General features: G+C 37.2%; 1 protein-coding gene across 1 annotated transcript; it reads right to left on the reverse strand.

Moving 5' to 3' along the window:
- Positions 1 to 274: 274 nt before the first annotated feature.
- On the reverse strand, positions 275 to 20,130 carry prtgb (protogenin homolog b (Gallus gallus)). Its single transcript, XM_046858551.1, has 19 exons — positions 19,878 to 20,130; positions 19,146 to 19,444; positions 14,820 to 14,964; positions 14,499 to 14,632; positions 14,098 to 14,394; positions 13,842 to 14,001; positions 13,285 to 13,532; positions 12,082 to 12,246; positions 11,336 to 11,641; positions 9,933 to 10,118; positions 7,806 to 7,901; positions 7,457 to 7,643; positions 7,175 to 7,302; positions 6,906 to 7,076; positions 6,167 to 6,349; positions 5,922 to 6,036; positions 3,964 to 4,099; positions 3,760 to 3,879; positions 275 to 2,995 (listed from the first exon to the last, which is right to left on the reverse strand). The coding sequence occupies exons 2-19, from the start codon at positions 19,366 to 19,368 to the stop codon at positions 2,699 to 2,701; spliced, it is 3,297 nt and encodes a 1,098-aa protein (XP_046714507.1). The 5' UTR covers positions 19,369 to 19,444; positions 19,878 to 20,130; the 3' UTR covers positions 275 to 2,698.
- Between the last annotated feature and the right edge of the window lie 485 nt (positions 20,131 to 20,615).

Consider the following 20,615-nt stretch of genomic DNA (forward strand, 5'->3'; position numbering starts at 1 on the left):
CCTAATGGCTGGGTTTATATGCACAGAACTTATAAATGTAAATTGTATAACCTACACCTATATCTGTAAATGTCCATTATAATGAATAAAACTAAATATAATTAAATTGAATTTTAATTAATAAAACTGATTAGTGTGTTTTTTTTTGTTCCAGCATATAAAATACTGTCTCTCTCTGTTTCTAAATAGATAGATAGGTAGATAGATAGATAGATAGATAGATATTTCACTTTAACATTTTTTATAACTTTAAAAAAGACAGAATACATCCACATTAATTTGTCAGAAATATATTTATTAAAATGCATTGTTTTGACCACTTTTGACATGTATAAAAAATGGTAAAGCAGCATATCACTTTAATATTGTTTGGTTGCTGGGAACACTTTGAGGGAAGTAAAACACAAAAACATAAAACTAGTTCATTCTATACAGACAAAACTCTGCATTTAAAACCGATGACCACAACTGTTCAAATTAAAGAAATGATATGCTTTGTATCTGTAATAAATAAAATAAAAAAAATCACTGTGTTTGGATAGAACAAATTAAAAGAAGTAAAAATGTCATGGAACAGTATTTCCTTGTCGATCTGTAGGCCAATACAAATAATTTACAACTATTCAAACAAGAACATATAAAATACTAATCCAAATGAAGCAAAATAGTGAACCACCCCTCGTGTTTCCTGTCAAGTTTATCCATTCAGCATCATAATCACCTTTAGAGAGATTTCCATTGGCATGCTAAATATAGCAAAGATTTGTCTGAAGTGGACTTTCTAACAGATTTGATGCAGTGGTCAAAACAAGGTGCAATTTCATAATGAGTATATTAAGCACTAATCAGTATACTAGGATGACCAGAACACTCTTTGGTATAGATTATTTGTCTTTTAAAAATGTATAAAAGTGATTTTGTTGCACTTCCCTCAAAAGGGTAGTCTCCAAACTGTTTGATTAAAACACTGTACCAGTCTATGAAATAAAATGTTACCAAATATAAACAATACTGAATTGACCACACGTCATATAGACAGTACCAGTCAAAAGTTTGGACACCCAGACACCTCGATATTTATTATCATAAAAGCATTTGGCTGAAATTTGCCAAAATATCTTCCAGACTCTTGGAAAAGCTTCTCAAGCGGCTCTTCATGAAGCTGCTGTACAGTGAAAAGTGTAAAGCAGACATCATGAGTAGGTGCGTTTCAACTTTTGATTGGTACCCCATTACAATTTCGTTCATCTTTCATACAGTCTTAGATTCTTAGACACAATGAAGGCGTATGATCACAAGGTTTTTCGGCATGTTTGCATCCAACCCAATGAAAGAAGTAAGCAACTCTTTGGATAGTAGCATCTGTAACCACTGCTGGTCATCTACAAACCCACAAAAGTAAGGTCATGAAAAGAACTGCGCTTACCTAACAGATAAACGCTAAAGCTAACCTTTTGGATAGGAGAAAATCAACGTGTTTTCTTTGTGGCACTTACAATATACACAAATATAATTATATATATCTTTAGCAGTAACAGTATATTTGGCATTATTCTACAACTTTCCTGCACTCACTCATTCATTCTTTGGATATATAAAATCATATATTGCAAAATGACCCTACAGCACAAGGCCACTGGGTTTTAAAGCTATTACGGTCTGATGCACACAAAACCTATATGCATCGCATTTTTGGTTATTTCTTAATTATCACCAAGAAATAAAGAAAATAAGTATTACCAAAGCATACTGAACCTAAAAGCTGCCACAGAAAAAAACAAAACAAAAAAAACAACAACATACATTTACAAATGAATTGCAAACCGATCTCAACATTGCAACGTATACAGTAAATTGAACAAAATATTAAAGCTTTCAATATCTTAAATAAAGTACCACATAACAAACGAACCACACATATGATCCATTAATAAAAATTAGAAGTCCAACACTTCATAAACAACATGGCAAATTATTGTAAAAAAAAAAATTCTGTTAAATTGAGGTAGTAGTGAAAAGAATTATGTAAGCAATATAAATACTGGGTAAAAAAGTAAAAAAAAAAAAGGTAGTGGGATCTTCTGGCAGTTGGTCCGTGAGGACGTCCCTGTACATCGGTCAGTTTTACTCAACTTAAAATGATGTAAAAGCCTGAGGTACCATAACCTGTTTCATAGAAAAAAGGAAAATATAACAGAACACTGAAACCCGATAGGCAGAAGTGTTCCAACTGAGGTAGACAGCAAAGAACAATGAAAACATTCTATAGCCTAAACACATTCATCATTTGGTGAGGTATGTTTTCTTCTAAACAAACAGAAGAAGACAAAGATAGTAGGAAGTACATTTGTTAGATATAATTCAATCCCACAGAAAGCTCCAATCCTCTCTGAAGTTCTCCGAAGGCTTCTTAAACAGATCCGAGTTTTCAAGGCATCAATAAGGTTTGAGGCTGTGCTTGTGTCTTTGAGCTGACGTGCACCACGTTAGGGAGTTGGTAAAAATGTATTTGGACTTTTTTTGTGGTATGATTAAGAACAATTCTGATCTTTGGCACATAAAGCTCTGTTCCCTGAATGAGCAGCATAACCTGAGCTGGAGGATGTGCAAAGCTGTTTCACCTGCACTGCTGTCTGTGTACTGTGCTTGAGAGAAGGCAGCTGGGATTCGGTGAGGTAAGTAAAAAAGCGACACAGATTCACGAGGAAACGCGTGGACAGATTTGTACCACAATGTTTGATGCGACTTCAACATTCACTGAGCTGTTCCTTTTCTCATCACACATGTTGGAGCTGGTCGAATCGGCTTCGTCCTGAGAGAAGTTTCCGGAATCTCCTGTTTCTCCGCTGCCCTCGCTGGTCTGAGAGCTTTCAGACTCCCCGAGTGGACAATAGAAGACCTGTAAGGAGGGGTGTTGAAGTGACGTCCCGGCATGTTCCTGCTCGTACTGTAACACCATCTTCCCCACCTCATACAAACATCTTTGCTCCGCTGCCTGCAATACAGTGAGAGTTTTATAAATATATCAGATGAATAGCTTGAGTGGTCAGTAGTAGTTCGTGTAACAAACTAGTAATAGGAAGGTCATGAACTCAAATCCTGGCATTGACAATATGGCACTGCTGTGTCCAAATATAAAGTGCTTTTCCTTTTGTAAATCACTCTGGATAAGGCAATCTATCAAATGCCATAAACATAATAACTAACATTATTCACCAACTTAGCTAAATCCTAAATTTTACAATAACACACTGCTAGAAATGTTATCAGAGGGAGTAAAAAGAACCTTAAAGAAATAAAACTAATATTTATTCTATTTTTATCTTAAAATAAAAAAGTAGCCCATCAGTGTGGGCAATTGTTGATATCTGTATGGTCTTTTGAATTAGTTTTGAACATTGCCATAATATTCAAATATGACAAACGTTAATTATGGTGCTGCTCATGCTGGTTAGGGTGATTTTTATTTTTAAAATATACGTTTTTTTTAAACATTGATTAATGCAGGACTTGGTTTTGTTGCTTTTTTGGTTTTTCACAAAAAAAATAAAAAAAAAAAAAATTAATACAACTGTGCATTCATTGTATTCATTTATTCATTGTGTTTTAATGCTCAAGTTCATGCTTTATCCGTATTCACTAATATTTGACTTAATGGCAGTTAAATGAATCTTGAAGTGATACAGTGAATAAGATGTTAAGAGTCTAATGTTACCAAAACCTTAAATAACACACCCAAAGTTTTCAGTGTGTAATTACCTGGATGTTTTTCGGAGTGGTTTTTTTTGCACGTCTGAAAATGTTCCATCTCCTAGTTTTTGCGTTCTGACTGCTATTGACGATCGGTCCTTCACGGTTTATCATCAAATTCGATCCACCCTGAAAATATATATGTTTATACAACATCCATGTAAAAACACGAACCAAGCATCACGAGAAACCTTGTATACTTCATGATCTCACCTTGGTGTCAACATAGTAATTTTCCATCATCGATATCAAAACCTCAGCATTCTCTCCCTGCAGGTGATTGGGCTGGGGCACACCGTTAATCTCAGAACTCATTTGTCTATTCATCTTTGACGATGAAGTATTTCTTCTGAGAGTAAAAGAAAGTGCACACAGTGAGTCTGTGTACCAATGAACAAAACACCACCCCAACATAGAAGGATTTTCTTAATTCTTTACTATTTTATATTATAAAGTGTTAAACAAAATGAGAGTATTACTGGTAAAGCTTTCAACCCTCTTTTAAACCATCCAGGAGTTTGTTTCTAAGTTATTACATAATTCAAGCAATTCTAAAAACATCTGTTATTATATTATATATTATATATTATCTTATGTTATATCTGTATAAGGTAAGAACTATCTATAATATGAATATATTAGGGCTGCCATTTTTATCTGTTATTATATTATATATTATATATTATCTTATGTTATATCTGTATAAGGTAAGAACTATCTATAATATGAATATATTAGGGCTGCCATTTTTATCTGTTAGAAATGTACCTTACATTAATACTTTTCAAGTTTTTGATACTCCAATCAACATAACATGGACAAATATGGATGCTTTATGCAAATGTATGTTTATTATTAGTGAAACCAAACTCAACAGAGAGCTTGATAACAAAATATACTAGTTAAAGTTTTTAAAGTAATTACTGTGTTCTAAATGAAGTAAATCATCAGGACACCAAATAGAACTTTTGCTGTTTCCACACGTGCGTTTTTATTGCCGGATGTGATGCTTCATTTGAGACTTTGCGCATCAGTGAAACAAATGTTTAGTGATTCAAAATTATTTATATATTTATTAATATTTATTATATTTTTGTTTATTGAATTTTTTTTTATATCTAAGTAAAGAAAGGACGTCGTGAATAAATGTGTTTTGTGATGAAGGTTTTAATTTTGCCCCTTTTATATTTATTTATTTATATTTTTTATAAAAACGGTTTAACATAAAGGCATGCTGCATTAATCGTACGTTAATAAAATGAGTGCCGTTAAAATTCGTTTTCGTTATTAAAGTTATTAACGTGTTAATTTTACAGCCCTAGTATAAATCCATATAATACTATATAATATGTATTACCGTAATTTCCGGACTATTAAGCGCACCCATATATATATATATATATATATATATATATATATATATATATACCCACTGAATTTTACAAAGATTTTTATTTTGAACATAAATAAGCCGCAGGTGTCTACATTGAAACTAATTAACTTTACACAGGCTTAAACGAAAGACAGTGTCTGTTACACGGTGTAATGGGTGAAATATTTTGTGGCTCCTTTAGGAGAATAGCGGTATTTTGGCTGCCTCTGCATTTTTCCGGTATTACTGCATGTGTGCAAGACCGAGGAATATGTCCTTATTATTTTCTGATGCTCATTTCTAAGTTTCTTCGACTAACCCGTAACGCTGTTGCCAAGAAAAATAAAAAAGCAGGAGTTTTGGAAACCTGTCTGTGCTTATATGATTTCTGTTGCAACTGGAGTTAGCGAGCTCTCCCTTCACCCAGACTCAACGCGTTACAACGGCTTGTATCTAAACAGTAGCCGACCAAGAAAGTCATTTTTCACTGTCTTCCTCCTTCCTCGTTTCCGTTCGGAAATTTTATTGGTCTAATGTTATGTCGCTCAGTTTTTTGGCTTGAAGTTTGTGAAACCGGGAAAAACCCAGGAAAAATTAATAAATTACCCGCTTCGTTGTTTAAGCCGTGGGGTTCAAAACGTGGGGAAAAAAGTAGCGGCTTATAGTCCGAAAAATACGGTAATATTTTTTTATTTTATTTACTGAAATATATGTTTTGTTGTATTATTATTATTATCACTTTATAATTTATATTTTATTTTGAAGTCCAATTAAAACATTTGAGAGGTAGTTCACATACCTTGTTTTGCTTTTAGTAATAAGGATGAAGATGCAGGTAATGATGCAGCCCAATGCTATACACACACCAATCATAATGCCAGTCATAGATTTGTCATCCAAATGATAGAGACCACCTGGAAAATGAAGTGACCGAAAAGAGGTAATTACATCAGATCTTACTCAAGATTACATTTCTTAAAAATAAATCAATGCATCAGCATAAGTAAGTAATAATGTTCCAATAACAAAGAGATCAATTGATACCTATAGTCTTAGTCGGGCTGTAGGAATGGCGAGGTTTTTTTTCTGGGTGAGTTTTTCCCTTCAGCACAGAAAGTTCAACAGTCATGGAGAAAGGGCCATCACCTGCTTGGTTTGAGGCAGAGATCTTCACCAGGTACACATTACCAGGCTCCAGCTTTTCTAACAGAGCCATAGTATTGCTTCCTGGAAAGTATAACATGATTCGTCAAACTAGCATAAACAAAATGTTGTCCTAAAACAGTGGAAAAATGTAGTTAAGATATATGTCTGTATTACTGTTGATGTTTGTACTAATGTCTGGCTCCAGGGCTGAATGCAGCCTGCAGACAGATGTTTACTAGCATGTAGCTTCTTTTCCCTTAATGTGAATGGGGGCCTGCAGGCCAACATACTGCCATTTTTTGCTTTACCGGATTGTGGGAGAAGTCCGTATTAACAAAGGTGGCTAAATGTTAAACCTCTGACTATATATGCATGGCTGCAATGTATTAAGTATTAAATATCTAACCAGGGCTACAGACAAAAAAAGTAAACTGGAAACAAGCATACTTTTGCTTTAGTCATAGCAATACATTTCCCATTTTCCATATTGCAAATATTTTGTATTTTGTGTAATTTATTAGAAATATTTCAGTAACCAGGCCTTCTGGGATTTTAACATGGTCTAACCTAATGAAAAAAATCTGGACACCCCCCCAGGGTAGGATAATACATGCAATTAAGTTTGTCTTGTGCATACCTTCTCTCTGTAGGACATGCCATTCTCCTGCTAACCATGCTCTCTGTGGGGCATAAAGAATGGTGTAGTGGCTCACAATCAGGTTGGGCTGTTCTGGCTCCCTCCATGACACCAATGCTGTGTCTCCTTCTATCAGAGTTACTCTGACCCCCAGTGGAGGAGACGATGGAGCTGAAATACACCAGGGCCATAAAGAGGCATTTACAATAAAGTTCATAAAAAATAAATAAATAAATAAATAAATAAATAAATAAATTCCATTTATTCACCTTCCAGAAAAGTTCTTAGATATATGGGAGAGCTCCAGGGACTGGACATGTGATCCGTGTGCAACCGTACAGAAAACTCATACCGCGTATTTGATCTCAGGCCCTCAACCATTACTGTCTGTTCATTCCTAATCAAACAAAGAAACACATTTTTTAAAATTTGGATATTGTTATCATGATCTTTATCTTTCACACAGGAGAGATATATTGTGAGAAGCAACCACATGAAATTTTTGCAGCTTTGTATTTTAACTGTATATTTTAAGTAACTCATAGACTCACGTTTGAAGATAGCGTACAGCTGAAGCATTGTACGGAGCAACAGGGCCAAAGCGAACAGAATAGATGACTGGTTTTCCAGAACTAAAGGCAGGTCGGCCCCAGCTGAGGCTGACAGATGTTGAGCTGTTGGTCTGGCCATGAACGTGGTCTGGGGCAGGTAGCGTAGCCAACCTTCTGTTTGGAGCAGCTGTGAAGAACAATTTAAGAAGACACTTTGATAAGCAACTCAAAAGCAAGTTTTTCGCAAAAATGACAAATAGTAGAAACTATTTTATAATATATTCTTAATGTTCTGATCCGATTGAGTATTTAAGATGATAAACAATACTTATTATTCAGGTAAACTTACAAGGACAGCCAGTTGTGCTAACAATCTGATGTGCTTGATAGCCGTCACCATGCGCACTGAAGGCCAGAAGCTTCACGTGATATTTTCTCCTTGGATCTGTAGGTAACAAGCATAATACAAAACATCAGAAGATTCTCAACATTTATTTATCTTCGAAAACCATTCTGTCTTAACCAGGTTCATGACGGATCTCAGAAATACTGAGAATCACGCGACTGATTAATCACAGTCCGTGTAATCTCATTCACACGGTCATCCTGAGTTTAGGATCAAACCAAGGACACTGGAGCTATGATTCTCATCATGAGAATATGATATTTATCATTTCCCTTATAGAATATTTCAGAAAAAGCTTTAGTCCAGCAAAATCAATCTTTATATTAGGTTGAAAGTCATTGTGTTAGTCCTACAGAGGCAAACTCTGCTCTTTTGTTCATGTCCACTCTCTCACAACAATTCATTAGTCAATGTGACAATGAATCGCATTCAGCAGTGCTGTGGTCAATGCTAGCACCTTAGAAATGTCGAACAATGCAAAATACAGGCACAAGAGGATGAGGCTAGTCTGTAGATTTAGCTGCTTATATCATTAAGCATTTCTATGCATTAATTTTTTTAACTGGAATGACCACAGGACTGACTGTAATTTATACATTAAAGACAAGACCAAAAAACTATAAAAAAATAAGAACACAATCCAGACCACTTGTTTTAATAGAAGCCTAAAGGACCACAACAATTTCTTTTCTTTTGTTTACAAATTTGCATCCATCATAACTGCCAACAATTATACAATAATAAAATCATAATATTGTTCAAGTGGTTCCCATGTACTTTATTTAGAGTATCAATACATTCAGAACTGATACATTAGTGATTACAAAAGGGACTGTTCCTCAATTCCTGCAGGGTTTCTGTAACTAATATATTTGTTGTATGTTGTTTTAATAGATCTGCCTAATTTAACTCTGTTCATTCATTTCACAACAAGCAAAAATAAATAAATACAAAAAATCTATTTGGTGAAGATCCTAGGGAAGCGTTTTCCTCAGCATTTCTATGAAATAGGTCAGAGTGACTTTCGGGACAGACGTGAAAGGTCATAGGTCACATTTCAGCTGCTGGGATAGCCCATCTCCTAGGATGCAGGGTTTAGGACCTTAGGTCTTGAGGTCAACTTGAGAAGAAACTTCATGTTCATGGGCATGAACACCAATTTAGGATGGTGTTCATGCCCATGAATAATTCTTACGTTCTGAAACACTGCTTTGAGACAATGTACATTGTAAAAAGTGCTATAGAAATAAACTTGAACTTGAACATCAGGGTGTCTTTTGCAACAATTCATGCAAATACTGTTTAAAAGGAATGAAGGCAATGGCGAATTAAAACTTCTAACAACATATTTCTCACAGGAGGCAAGAAAGTTCACAGGAGAGCTCTACAAAATATTGTAGAGAAATAATATCTTGTAGAAATGCTGCCTTTATTTGCAATAAAAATCTATTCTGTGAGATTACTGTCTTACTACTAAATTTGAATTTAAAGCAATTTTTTTCAAGTTCTCAGTTACCGTGTTTTATCTGTCCATTACTGACCCATTCACCAGGCCATTGTTTAAACCTTAGTGTCCAGCTGGAGAGGGAGGGAGGTCTCACGGGCTTTTTCTATACACAGCACCCTTACACAATGGGCAGCCATGATAGGGCAAGAGACAAAGATGGGAAAACGGGGAAAGACACCTCATCTGGGCTGTAACCTTTGACACTAAGAGGGGGTAGGTGACTCACACAAAGCCAAAAGCAGCCTGATCAGTGGGAGCGTGTATAATGCGCAACAGACCCGATGGCAAGTATTGATCAGAAGAAAAAAAAAAAAGAGAGCGCTCTTTGGTTTATAAAAAAAAAAAAAAAGCAAACAATAACGAACAACAACAAGCATAAACGCACCCAGCACTAAAACCAGTCACAGAATTTTTGTTAGCATGGCCACATCACCCCCAAACTAGTAATTACAGAAATTATATAGAACATGGTAATAGTAGTATCCCATCTATGTCTATAGTGCAATTGAGTAAAAGGATATAGTGGACATCAATTATGTCTCTACATGACCTAAAACACTCACCAAGAGCTGTAATAGTATGTTGGTAGTCCTGAGAGTGGAGCTGGATAGTTGAGCTTTCTGATTGGCCATCAGGATACCAGGATATTTTGTAACCTTGGATGACAGTATCACTGGGTGCAGGATGCCAGCGTACGGTAATTGAAGTGCAGTTAAAAGGCTCAAGCTCCAAATTAGGGGCAGAAGGCACTGCAGATACGAACAGGAAGAGAGAGGTCAACATAGTAAGCAGCCAATTTATCCCCTTTATATAACAATCAAAGAATATTAAAAGTGTGTCATATAATACAGCCACAATTTTATACACATTAAATTGAAGATTGTATAAATCTAGAAGAAAACAAAATAAGCTGGCATAGCACTATTATTTGCAAATCATGAATAAAATCTGTGACATTCAGCTCTCTTTGTGTGCTAAATTAAGTTTTAAACACATCAGTATTTGACCAAAGCAAATGTAGTAAAGACAAAATAAAACAGCTAATAGAAATATTTTTACATCACACACTTTGATCATACAGTAATCTTGAAATGTTTAATTGGATTTAATTCTATAATCAGCATTCTGTAAAGCTGGAATTCTCCAATTGAAAACCCACTCTCAGATCACTTCCTTTTTTTGTTCTCCCTGCATGTTGAATTTAAGAAATTAAGTTTATTCTTAGCTGATCATCTGCATCAAATGTGTTGTAGCTCTGCACCAAACCTAACAAAAATAACCAACTTCTGTCCGTCCAAACATGGAGAAAGATAAATGAGTCCCCTGTTTTTTTTTGTTGCCAGTCCTCACCCCTGCCTCTAAAATAGCCCTATTCTTCTTCAAGACCATCCACAGCCTGGGGGCATTTATCTTTATGATCCGTGACTGAGTTCGCCTTCAGTTCTTCACTGACAGACCAGATCAGAGGTCACTGAGCAACAAACCCAATGCTTCAATGCTTGAGTAAAAAGGGCCAGATTTCTCAACAATAATTTTTTAAGTCATGTTACAGATAGTTTCACTAAAGAAAGGAAGATATTAAGAACAGCACCACTTTCCAGATAAAAACCATTTAGTTTTTCTGGGAGAACAACTGTTTTTCAAAATCTTTGGGAAGTCCTACCTGTCAATGTTCTACAATAAACCTACAATAAATATTGGACTTCTTTTACACCAATGTTTTTTCATGTTAATTGTATTCATGGTACAGATTTAACAATGTTTCATGTTTATTATTTTTGAAAGCATCTTAATTTTATAGATTCTTTCACTTGCTTTGTACAGTACAGTACCGTACCATATGCACCAGCATTATAAGCTGCATGCTTTTCTAAAAAAAAAACATTTTTGGAAAAGTCAGCATCTTTATATCTAATTAATCGTTGTTGTTAACAAGAATAAAAGACTGTATATCTATAGCACTCACCTGTGGCTTTAGAGGTTTTGGGTGTGCGGTGAGAGCTCCAGGCTGATGGCTGGCTCCATCCCACGTGAGTGGATACCTCAATGCGCAGCAGGTAGATGGTGTCAGGCTGCAGGTCTTGAAAAAGGTAGTGAGTGGAGTTCCCAGGCAGCTCTACCGAGCTCACCTGTTCATCAGCGGCAGTACGGAATGATAGGCGGTAGGCAGAGACACGTCCACGACTTATCTTGGCAGGAAGAGACTGCCAGGACACCAAAATATCAGTAGGGCTGCGGCTGGTAAGGCTTAGCTCAGGGGTACGGACAGGAACTGAGACAGAAGGGGAAAGGTGCATTTATGAGTCTGAGGTGATCAAATAAATATAATGAAGAAAAAATAGTAAATCCCTGATGGGCAAAAAAGTACATCAAATACACAAAGAGAATATGTGGATTTCTATACTGAAGTAAAATGGTAATAGGAACATTATAGCCATAATAAATCATAGTACTTTGTATACTTAAATAAATTGGAAGGCAAATACTTTGTACTTTTACTCATGTGAGTTTAAGGGAAGCACTTTTAGTGCTAAAATCAATTCAGGAACAACTTCATCAGTTGAATGTGTGAGTAAAGAAACATTTTTGTGGGTCTCTTGAAGGAAACACATCGCTACACTGCAAAACACAGACCATCAACACATTCCTGTCCTGTAATGATAACCTTAAAAACCATAACTTTGACCCGACTGCCCACTGTGCTGCACTTACCGTCCTCCAGTGTGTGTTGTGTGACTTGCTCAGACATACGACTGGCTCCCATGGGCATGTAGGCCACTATATAAAACGTGTAGTTACATGCCGGCTCCAGATCGTCCACAATGTGGCTAGTGGTGTCATTTCCAATCACCGCTTGGTACTCTTCGTTGTTTAGTCCTGTGGATACACACAAACACATTTTTCTGTTAATGTTTCATAAATTGGTAGCTGATGTTTTGAACAGCACTTGTTACAAAGAGAGCTATAGCTGCCGTTGCAATGCTAAACAGAGGTATATTCTATTTAAATTACAACCCATTCTGTCCTCCAGAACTTCTCCGAAAGCAAACTGTATAAAGCATCATGATGAAAAATTACATAATTTGTGTCTAGTGCCCTAAATTACAGGCAAGAAATGTAATTTTTATTTCCTTCAAGTAAAAACAAACTCCTACATTAACAGTATTTTTTCATTATCCTACACCAAATGTGAGAGGGTGGCAATAACTTCCATTCCATAATTCTTAAATAGCCCCTGTAATATAAATATTTGGAGATGTACTCTTACTGAAAAATCAAAGCAGAACACTAAGGCAAAGATGGAAACTGTGCCTTTAAGAGAAACCGGAGCTGAGTGCCTAAGGGTGGACAATGGCTGGTCTGCCCCTTTCTCCTCTTGTATTTAAAATGCTGATGGATGCTAAAAGAAGTGATACTGCACACAAGTAATATAGTAAAACTGGGCTCCAGACAGGCTTCTAATGCTATTTAACTTTTCATGATTGCACATTACATTTAAAAATTATTTTTATATTGCTGTATTTCTGTAGCAAGTATGAATCAAATAAATGCTAGACAAGCTCATTTACTCCAATGTGCTCCCAAGCTAAAAAAAAATTGACATACTCAACATTTTATTAAACTTAATGCAAATCTAGCAAAGTAACAACTCAAAAACAAATGTAATTGACCTGTATTTTAACATGCAATCATTGATGTGTCAACATATTCAAATTAAACATCAGTTAATATTATATAGTTGTAAAGACTGTTGAGACAATGCTATAATTTTATTGTATAACCCTAACCATTTACCAGGACTATTACAAGATATGTTTTGGTGAGAACTCCTTTTCACCATTTCTTAAAAGTCAATAATAGCACACCCATGTTCACTCTTTCTGTCGTTACCCTCCCACCTCTTTTCAGTCTTACCTTCTGACTTCATGTAGTGCACCGAGTAGGCGATGACTTTCTCTGCATTGTACTGAGGCCTCTTCCAGGCTAGTAATATGGCAGAGCTGGAAATGGTCTCAGCATGAATGTTTTGTGGAGCGCTGGGCCGATCCTCTGACATGACCACAATCAGTCGTGCAGTAGACAGAACCGAGCCCTGCGAGTTCTCAGCCTGGCACTGGTAGACGGCATCGTCCTCGGGAATGATCTGGGTGATCACCAGTTTACTGAAAGAGATAAAAGCGAAAATATGTCGATTGTCCTGTTTTTTCTTATACGTACAATTGAAGAGTTATTGACATTTGAAGAACTTAATGAGAAGATATAATTTTTTTTAACCCAGGTGCAATATGCACTGTAAAATGGTCCGAACAACTTATAATAATAATAATAATAATAATAATAAGTACCACAAAACATTTTTATTTGTAGCTGTCAATAAGTGGTGTCTGCTGTTTTAGATTTGTCAGAAATAATGCACATAATATTGGAACAGATCATGTGGCCAGGAAGACCATTTAAAGCAGTAGGCCTACCTGTTATACATCTTAATCCTGCCATTTGAATGGATGGCTTCCCCATTTTTCAGCCATGTGATGCGGGGAGTTGGCATACCCTCTGACAGACAGCTAAAGCGAACCGTTCCTGCTCTGGGCCGAGTCTGACTTTCTGGCTTCTCCACCATTAATGGAGGCACTGTGAAATGACATTCAGACGCATTCAGAATGAGACACCTATAACAGTCTGCTATAACGTCTGCACAAAAAACATTAGTGTAGACAACCTCCTCACCGAACACAGTAAGGTTTGCTGCAGCAATGGTGAAATTGCGTGTACGTGGTGTTGTTGCTCTGCACAAGTAAACTCCAGTGTGATGGGTTTTGGCATTGGAGATGATAAGATTCCCATTTCCCATCACTTTAACCCCAAACACGTCTATGGGCTTAGAGTCGGCCCTGCTCCAAGACACCAGGGGGCGAGGGTTGCCATCTGCTACACACTCCAGAACAACACTCTGATGTAGGCTGGCACTGATATTCTGGGGTCCTACAATGATCTGGGGCTTCATGAACAGTCTGGATCCAGGCACTTAAAAAGAAAAAACAGTTGTAATGCCAAGAGCATTAACAAACAGTGGTGTGTTGGTCTTTCTTAGACTGTCATTTATTACAAAGTAAGGTTGCCACACACACCTGGATGGACAGAAAGCATAGCCCCCTTGCTTTTTAGTTGACCGGCTATGTTGGTGGCGACACATCGGTAGAACCCAGCATCCTCAGATTTTACCTCATGGATCTGCAAAACTCCATTTGGCAACACAGCGATTCTAGAGATACAAAAACAAAACATTTATAATTTAACCAATAAACAGGCATTACCGTTTATCCATCCCATTACACAATGCTGGTTGGCTGTTTATCAGCAATCCAATCCAAGTTTTAAATGAAAACATTCTATATTAAAACTGGAGCTTCACATAAAACAACTACAAAACTGTATGGGTGTCTCAGTACCTCTCGGTTTCCAGAGGCAGGGCTTTTTGGTTGAATTCCCATGTAATTATGGCTGGTGGGTTGGCAGTGATACTGCACACAAACCTAGCTACAGAACCAACATTAACTACAACAGGAGAGGGCTGAATCACGAACGATGAGATTCCTGTGAAAAAGAAACAGAGGAAAGAGAATGAGCTTCGTAATACATTTTAACATACACACAGTACATGATGTCATGCTTATTTACTACATGTGACTTACAAATGTTAACCCATTGTCTTATTATCAAGTATTGTCGGAATTATTCACCTACATTTATAATAAAAGAATGTAGAGACTCTGTGTTTATGGGTTTTAAATTATATAAGACAAAATGATGTACAAAATGCAAACAAATGTCATTTACCTCACAGTATGACCTAAAACACTTTCAGTAAAAAGGAAATTAACGTTTACATTAACATTTATATAAATCAAAACGGGTATTCAATACAGTGACCTCTCCGATCAATAGATCAATGCACCAATGGCAGTGAATGATGTGATTCATGGAACATTATTGATCAATAATTGTATTAGTCACTCACAGTCATGGACTGAAATTAATCATGCTATTCATAGGGGGAATTCTGCGCCTATAATAACAAGGATTTAAAAACTTAAATAGTTTAAACAGTAAAGTACTAAAGATGCAGGTCATGTAAATGAAAAATTATTTAGATAGATATAGAGATAGATAGAGATAGACAGACAGACAGACAGACAGACAGACAGACAGACAGACAGATACACCCATACAGCATTATCAGCTTACAGCCATTATTGTCAAAATAGCTGGCAACAACAGTGAGTACACCCTAAATGATAACAGCTGTACGTCGTTTAACCGTGCAAAGCCACATGTCCTATTCATCATGTTCATGTTTTTGTCTGCTTGACAGGACCATAAAAATTTGTGTATCTTGTATTAGAGCAGTTTAAATTTGGTGCTTTTAAGTACAATTCTCTCATACTGACCACTGGATGTTCAACATGGCACCTCATGGTAAAGAACACAGAGAATTTGGGAACTAGAATTGTTGCTCGCCACAAAGATGGCCTCGGTTATAAGAAGATCGGTTTCACCGTGAAACTTAGTTACAGTACAGTGGCCAGGATCATACAGAGGTTTTCCAAGAAGGGTTCCACTCGAAACAGGCCTCGCAAAGGTCCATCAAAGAAGTTGAATCCTCGTGCTGTGCGTCAGGTGCAGAAACTGGCTTCAGAAAACAGATGCACGAGTGCTGCAGCATTGCTTTAGAGGTTGCAGAATTGGAAGGTTTGCTTGTAGGCGCTCAGACCATACGCCACACGCTGCAACTTGGTTTGCATTGATTCCAACATGTAATATGACATTCTAAAGCAGAACTTAATGTCCTTCCTTCAGAAACTGGGCCGAATGGCAGTTCCCCGACATAATAACAAGCCCAAACACACAGTCAAGATGACACCTGCCTTGCTGAGGAACCTGAACGTGAAGGTGATAGAGTGGCCTAGTATGTCTCCAGACCTGAACCCTATTGAGCACCAGTGGGGCATCCTCAAGCAAAAAGTGACGCACCATGTGTCTAACATCTAGCAGCTCCATGATGTCACAAAGTGACATGGTGAATACCATGGAGGATTAAGGCAGTGCTGGAGAACAATGGTGCTCACACAAGACACTTTGGACACAGTTTTGACATGTTCACTTAGGGTGTACTTACATTGAGTGCCAGGTATTTAGACATTAATGGCTGTATGTTGAGTTATTTATAGAGGACAGTAAATCAGTACTGCTATACAAGCAGCACACTGACTACTCCAAAGTATATACAATTTACTTCCCTATAGTATTGTGCCTTGAGAACCAATCATAATCTGCCATTGTTTTCCTAAACTTCACCCCCAACACCAACCGCTCAATCCACCCCCCCAACACCAGCACCACCTCTTGCCTTCCCCTCTCTTCCCTCTGCCTCTCCCACTACAAGGAAAGTATGTTAAAGGAAATCAATGGTTGTTCATCTCCGAATGTAAAAATCCACCCTTGTAAATTACGGCGGAAGACAACAGGGAATTAAATCTGCCTTTGTTTACATGTGCTGCTTAATTATAGCTAAGGAGCTATAATTCAAATCACCCAATGCTCCACTCTGTATGTGCTATCACACTAAGAAATCAACTTGACTTTGCTTTGCTTCTTAACTTGACCTGTGCCTGGTTCAGCGAGTCAATACCCTGCAGAGCACCATCTTCTTATGTAACCTTCTTCATTAGATTTCTCTGATCTGTGGATGCTTTGGGGTATCATTTTTTGTTATTCTATGAACATAAGAGCGCTCATCAAAAAAAAAAGAAATTTTCTCCTCGCTCAGGATCAGCTAGCTTAGTTACACAGCTGTTGTAATTAAAGTGAAGAATGCATCAGCTTATAAACATTTCAGAAGATTACAAATTTATTGCTTCATTGTGTGAAAAAGCAATAAACCTGAATAAATAAAAAAACATCCTCTTCCCCATAATCAACACAGGCCTTATATAAAAAAAATCCCATCCACTTTTTAAGCAGACTTCTGTGCACGTGTGTAGCTGACCAGTCCTGAGGTCAGCTAGGTCATAAAGTAACGATCAATGCCTAGGTCAAACAGCACAAAGGTTTTCTATCAAAGGTCAGGGGTCACCAGAGTCCGTCTGTCCATTCAATTTCGGCCTGGACTGGGAGACCCCCTATTCAGAATATTTAAATGGCCTGCACTTTGGAAATGTTGTGCAAAACTGTTAACACTCTGATACATAAATAGGATCCTTGGTTTGCAAAACAAAGATCATGAGCAGGCACGTTATAATAAGTAAATCATGGTTATTAATAAAGAAGCACAACATTACACTATAGCTACCAATATTTTAATTTTAACCCCCAGTATGGCCCTGTTAGTAATTAACTTGAGTGGTCACTTGCTACACTGGTCTAAAAGTTTCAGCATGTAAATGAGCTCATTTATAGGATGTTAATGGGCTAATCGTTATGGTAGACTCATGAGCTAGGCCAGGAAAGCAAGACATTTTTGTAAATAAATAAATAGATAAACACTAAACCAAACACACTTCCTGACAAACTGAATGAAAACCAGAATTTTGGACATTTTTAACTGACTAAAACACCTCCTCAAAAGGCAAGAGTAACAAAGTAAACTAACTGGCCAAACCAATAAAAGCCTGACTTTGTAAGGAGCAGCAAGGCATCAATCAGGTTAGATCCAGGCAGCAGGCCAGGGCATTGACTATCACCCTGGAGTAGGACAAAGCCAGTCCCACAACCTTCCTGACCTATAAGCCTCTCCCATGGGCCCTCACACAGGCTGCGAATAAAGCCAACTAATAGCCTGCCCCAACCCCCAAAAACTGCCCCAACATGAGCTGGCCTTGGCCGCACAAAGTTTTTAACCCCTCAGATGCTGAGGATAGTTTTTCATAAAAGCACATATAAAGGACCTATAATGACCTTAACTTTTAATTATGGAAGGCCTCATTATAGGAGCTGATAATAAACACACACACACACACACACACACACACACACACACACACACACACACACACACAGAGCGTTAAATATATACTGTAGTCATACACATAATCATAATAAGTATGAAATGATGCCATGTCTATGCTCATTCAGTGTCCTCAAATTCATTTGGATCAATATAATTTGGTTTATGTGCTATATTCCCAACAGTTTTAAGAATTGAGGTCCGTCTATTTGACGTCATCACTGGTCTAGCTGAATAGGGACAGCTGTCCTCAGTCCACAGGTCTGTGGTCAAACAAATGGTCTCAACGCAGTGTTCTTTTCTTTTGGGGGATTGAGGTGGCCACAGGGACAAAGAAGGCCAGCAAGAATGGCCTTTAAGAGATTCCTACGTTTAGCCAAGCAGAAAACAACAGCATGTGAGGGGCAGGCCGCGCGAAACCTAATACAACATTGCAAACGTGTGCAGCTTCAGGGTATGTGTAATGGAAAGAAGGTGATTTCTCTTCCTCATTCTTTCCTAAGTACCTGAAACCTTTATGATGCTCCTGATTGACTGTCCACCCAGGCTTAAGTGCCCTTTTAACTGATTTCATAAAATGTTACAGCCCTTTAAACTGAAAAACCAAAGTACTCATAAATCTAACTGAACAACTTGTAGTCAACTTGTAGTTTGTTTAGAAAGCAATATATCCACACACTTTCAGGTCAGTATACATTACAGATAACACGCATGCACTAAAAGGCTTATACGGACTTGACTACCGTGACCGTACCTTCAGTCCCATACTTACTTGTGATTGTAAGGTGAGCTCTTTGGCTTAGGATGGCTCCGTATTTGTTGTGAGCAAGGCACTGATAAAATCCTTCGTCTGATTGTTCTACTCCTCTGCTTACAGATGACAGAAGCAGAGATCCGTTGGGCAAGAAATGAACATGGTCACTTTCTAGAAGTCTAGCCCCATTTTTCTGCCATCGGATGTCTAGCGGTGGTTCTCCTTGGGCCAAGCAGTCCATCAATACATGATCGTTTTGAGATACCTCTTGTCACCGGGTTCGGTCACAAAAGAGAGCTCACTGAAACAGACAACAACTGCGAAAGAGATAGAGGGCAGGAGGTTATGAGTTCTGAAAAGGTTATGAGTTTTGAAAAGATCATCATTTGATATTATAAGCAAATAAGTGCAAAGCATAATAATAAGTTCTGCAACAACTAGAAATGTTATGTCCTTTCTTTCTAACTGATACAAGCTTATCAGACAACACTAAGGGATTATACAGAGATTAGATAGATAGATAGATAGATAGATAGATAGATAGATAGATAGATAGATAGACAGACAGACAGACAGACAGACAGACAGACAGACAGACAGAATTCTTATTTTCTTATTTACACATTAACATTGGAGCATGTCTATCACTGGCTTTCATCTTCACTTGTTGAAGCCTCAGCCCAAGATCAAGCGCAACTTAAGACATTCGGGACTAAACCCATTTAAACATGACTTTGATGTTGGTCTTACCTGGAAGCGATAAAACATAACACAAAACCAACGCCAGCTGACGTTTTTTCTGCCCAACGAGCTCCATTTATTGTAATTTCCGTGGCATTCTCCCTGTGTCGAGAGGAGAAGCGCTCAATGAAGACACACGTCCGCAAGCCCGCTTCTCTAATGAGAAACCTTATCACTGCGACTTTCTCCTCTGCTCGGCGTGCTCGCACCCTCCCTCCTTACGTAAATACGTGATTACGTCACTCACCTCAGACCTCAACATCACCTCCCTTTATTGGAATGTGGAATAGAAATATGTATATTTGATGTGCTGCTTTATTATTATTTTAATTGTGAACAACAACATATTATACATTTGTTAATTTTTATTAGGAAAATTCCATATTCATAGGAAAAAGTGGGCTCAATGTAGACCAAACCTTTCCCCTTTTATTAATGACTTCATATTGTATGTAAATCTCTTGACAAAAAACAAAAAGCACTGAAATCATGTAATGCTCTGAAAGCATTGGAATTATGTAATTTTCTTTTTTCTTTTTGTTTCCTTTTCTCTGGAAGTTAGTGCCATGTTTATGTAATACCTCTTGTTCTTTTGGCATTTAATACAAAAATAAATAGATAAAATAAAACCATCTCCATTTAGCATAATATTTCATATAACTGTGAATATTGTGGTCAAGAAAAAGAAACTATATTGCATTTGTTATTTCACTATATTTACTCAATATGAATTTGGAAGGGAAAAAA

Source organism: Silurus meridionalis, chromosome 10 (genome assembly GCF_014805685.1).
Source record: "Silurus meridionalis isolate SWU-2019-XX chromosome 10, ASM1480568v1, whole genome shotgun sequence".
NCBI lineage: Eukaryota > Metazoa > Chordata > Actinopteri > Siluriformes > Siluridae > Silurus > Silurus meridionalis.

Excerpts from the sequence above, each read along its gene's own strand:
- prtgb (XM_046858551.1), bottom strand. The coding sequence starts at position 19,368 with ATGGACTGCTTGGCCCAAGGAGAACCACCGCTAGACATCCGATGGCAG. Across the intron at positions 14,633-14,819 it reads CTGCCTCTGGAAACCGAGAG|AATCGCTGTGTTGCCAAATG; the intron begins GTACTGAGACAC and ends TTGTATCTCTAG. Across the intron at positions 2,996-3,759 it reads CCACTCCGAAAAACATCCAG|GCAGCGGAGCAAAGATGTTT; the intron begins GTAATTACACAC and ends ACTGTATTGCAG.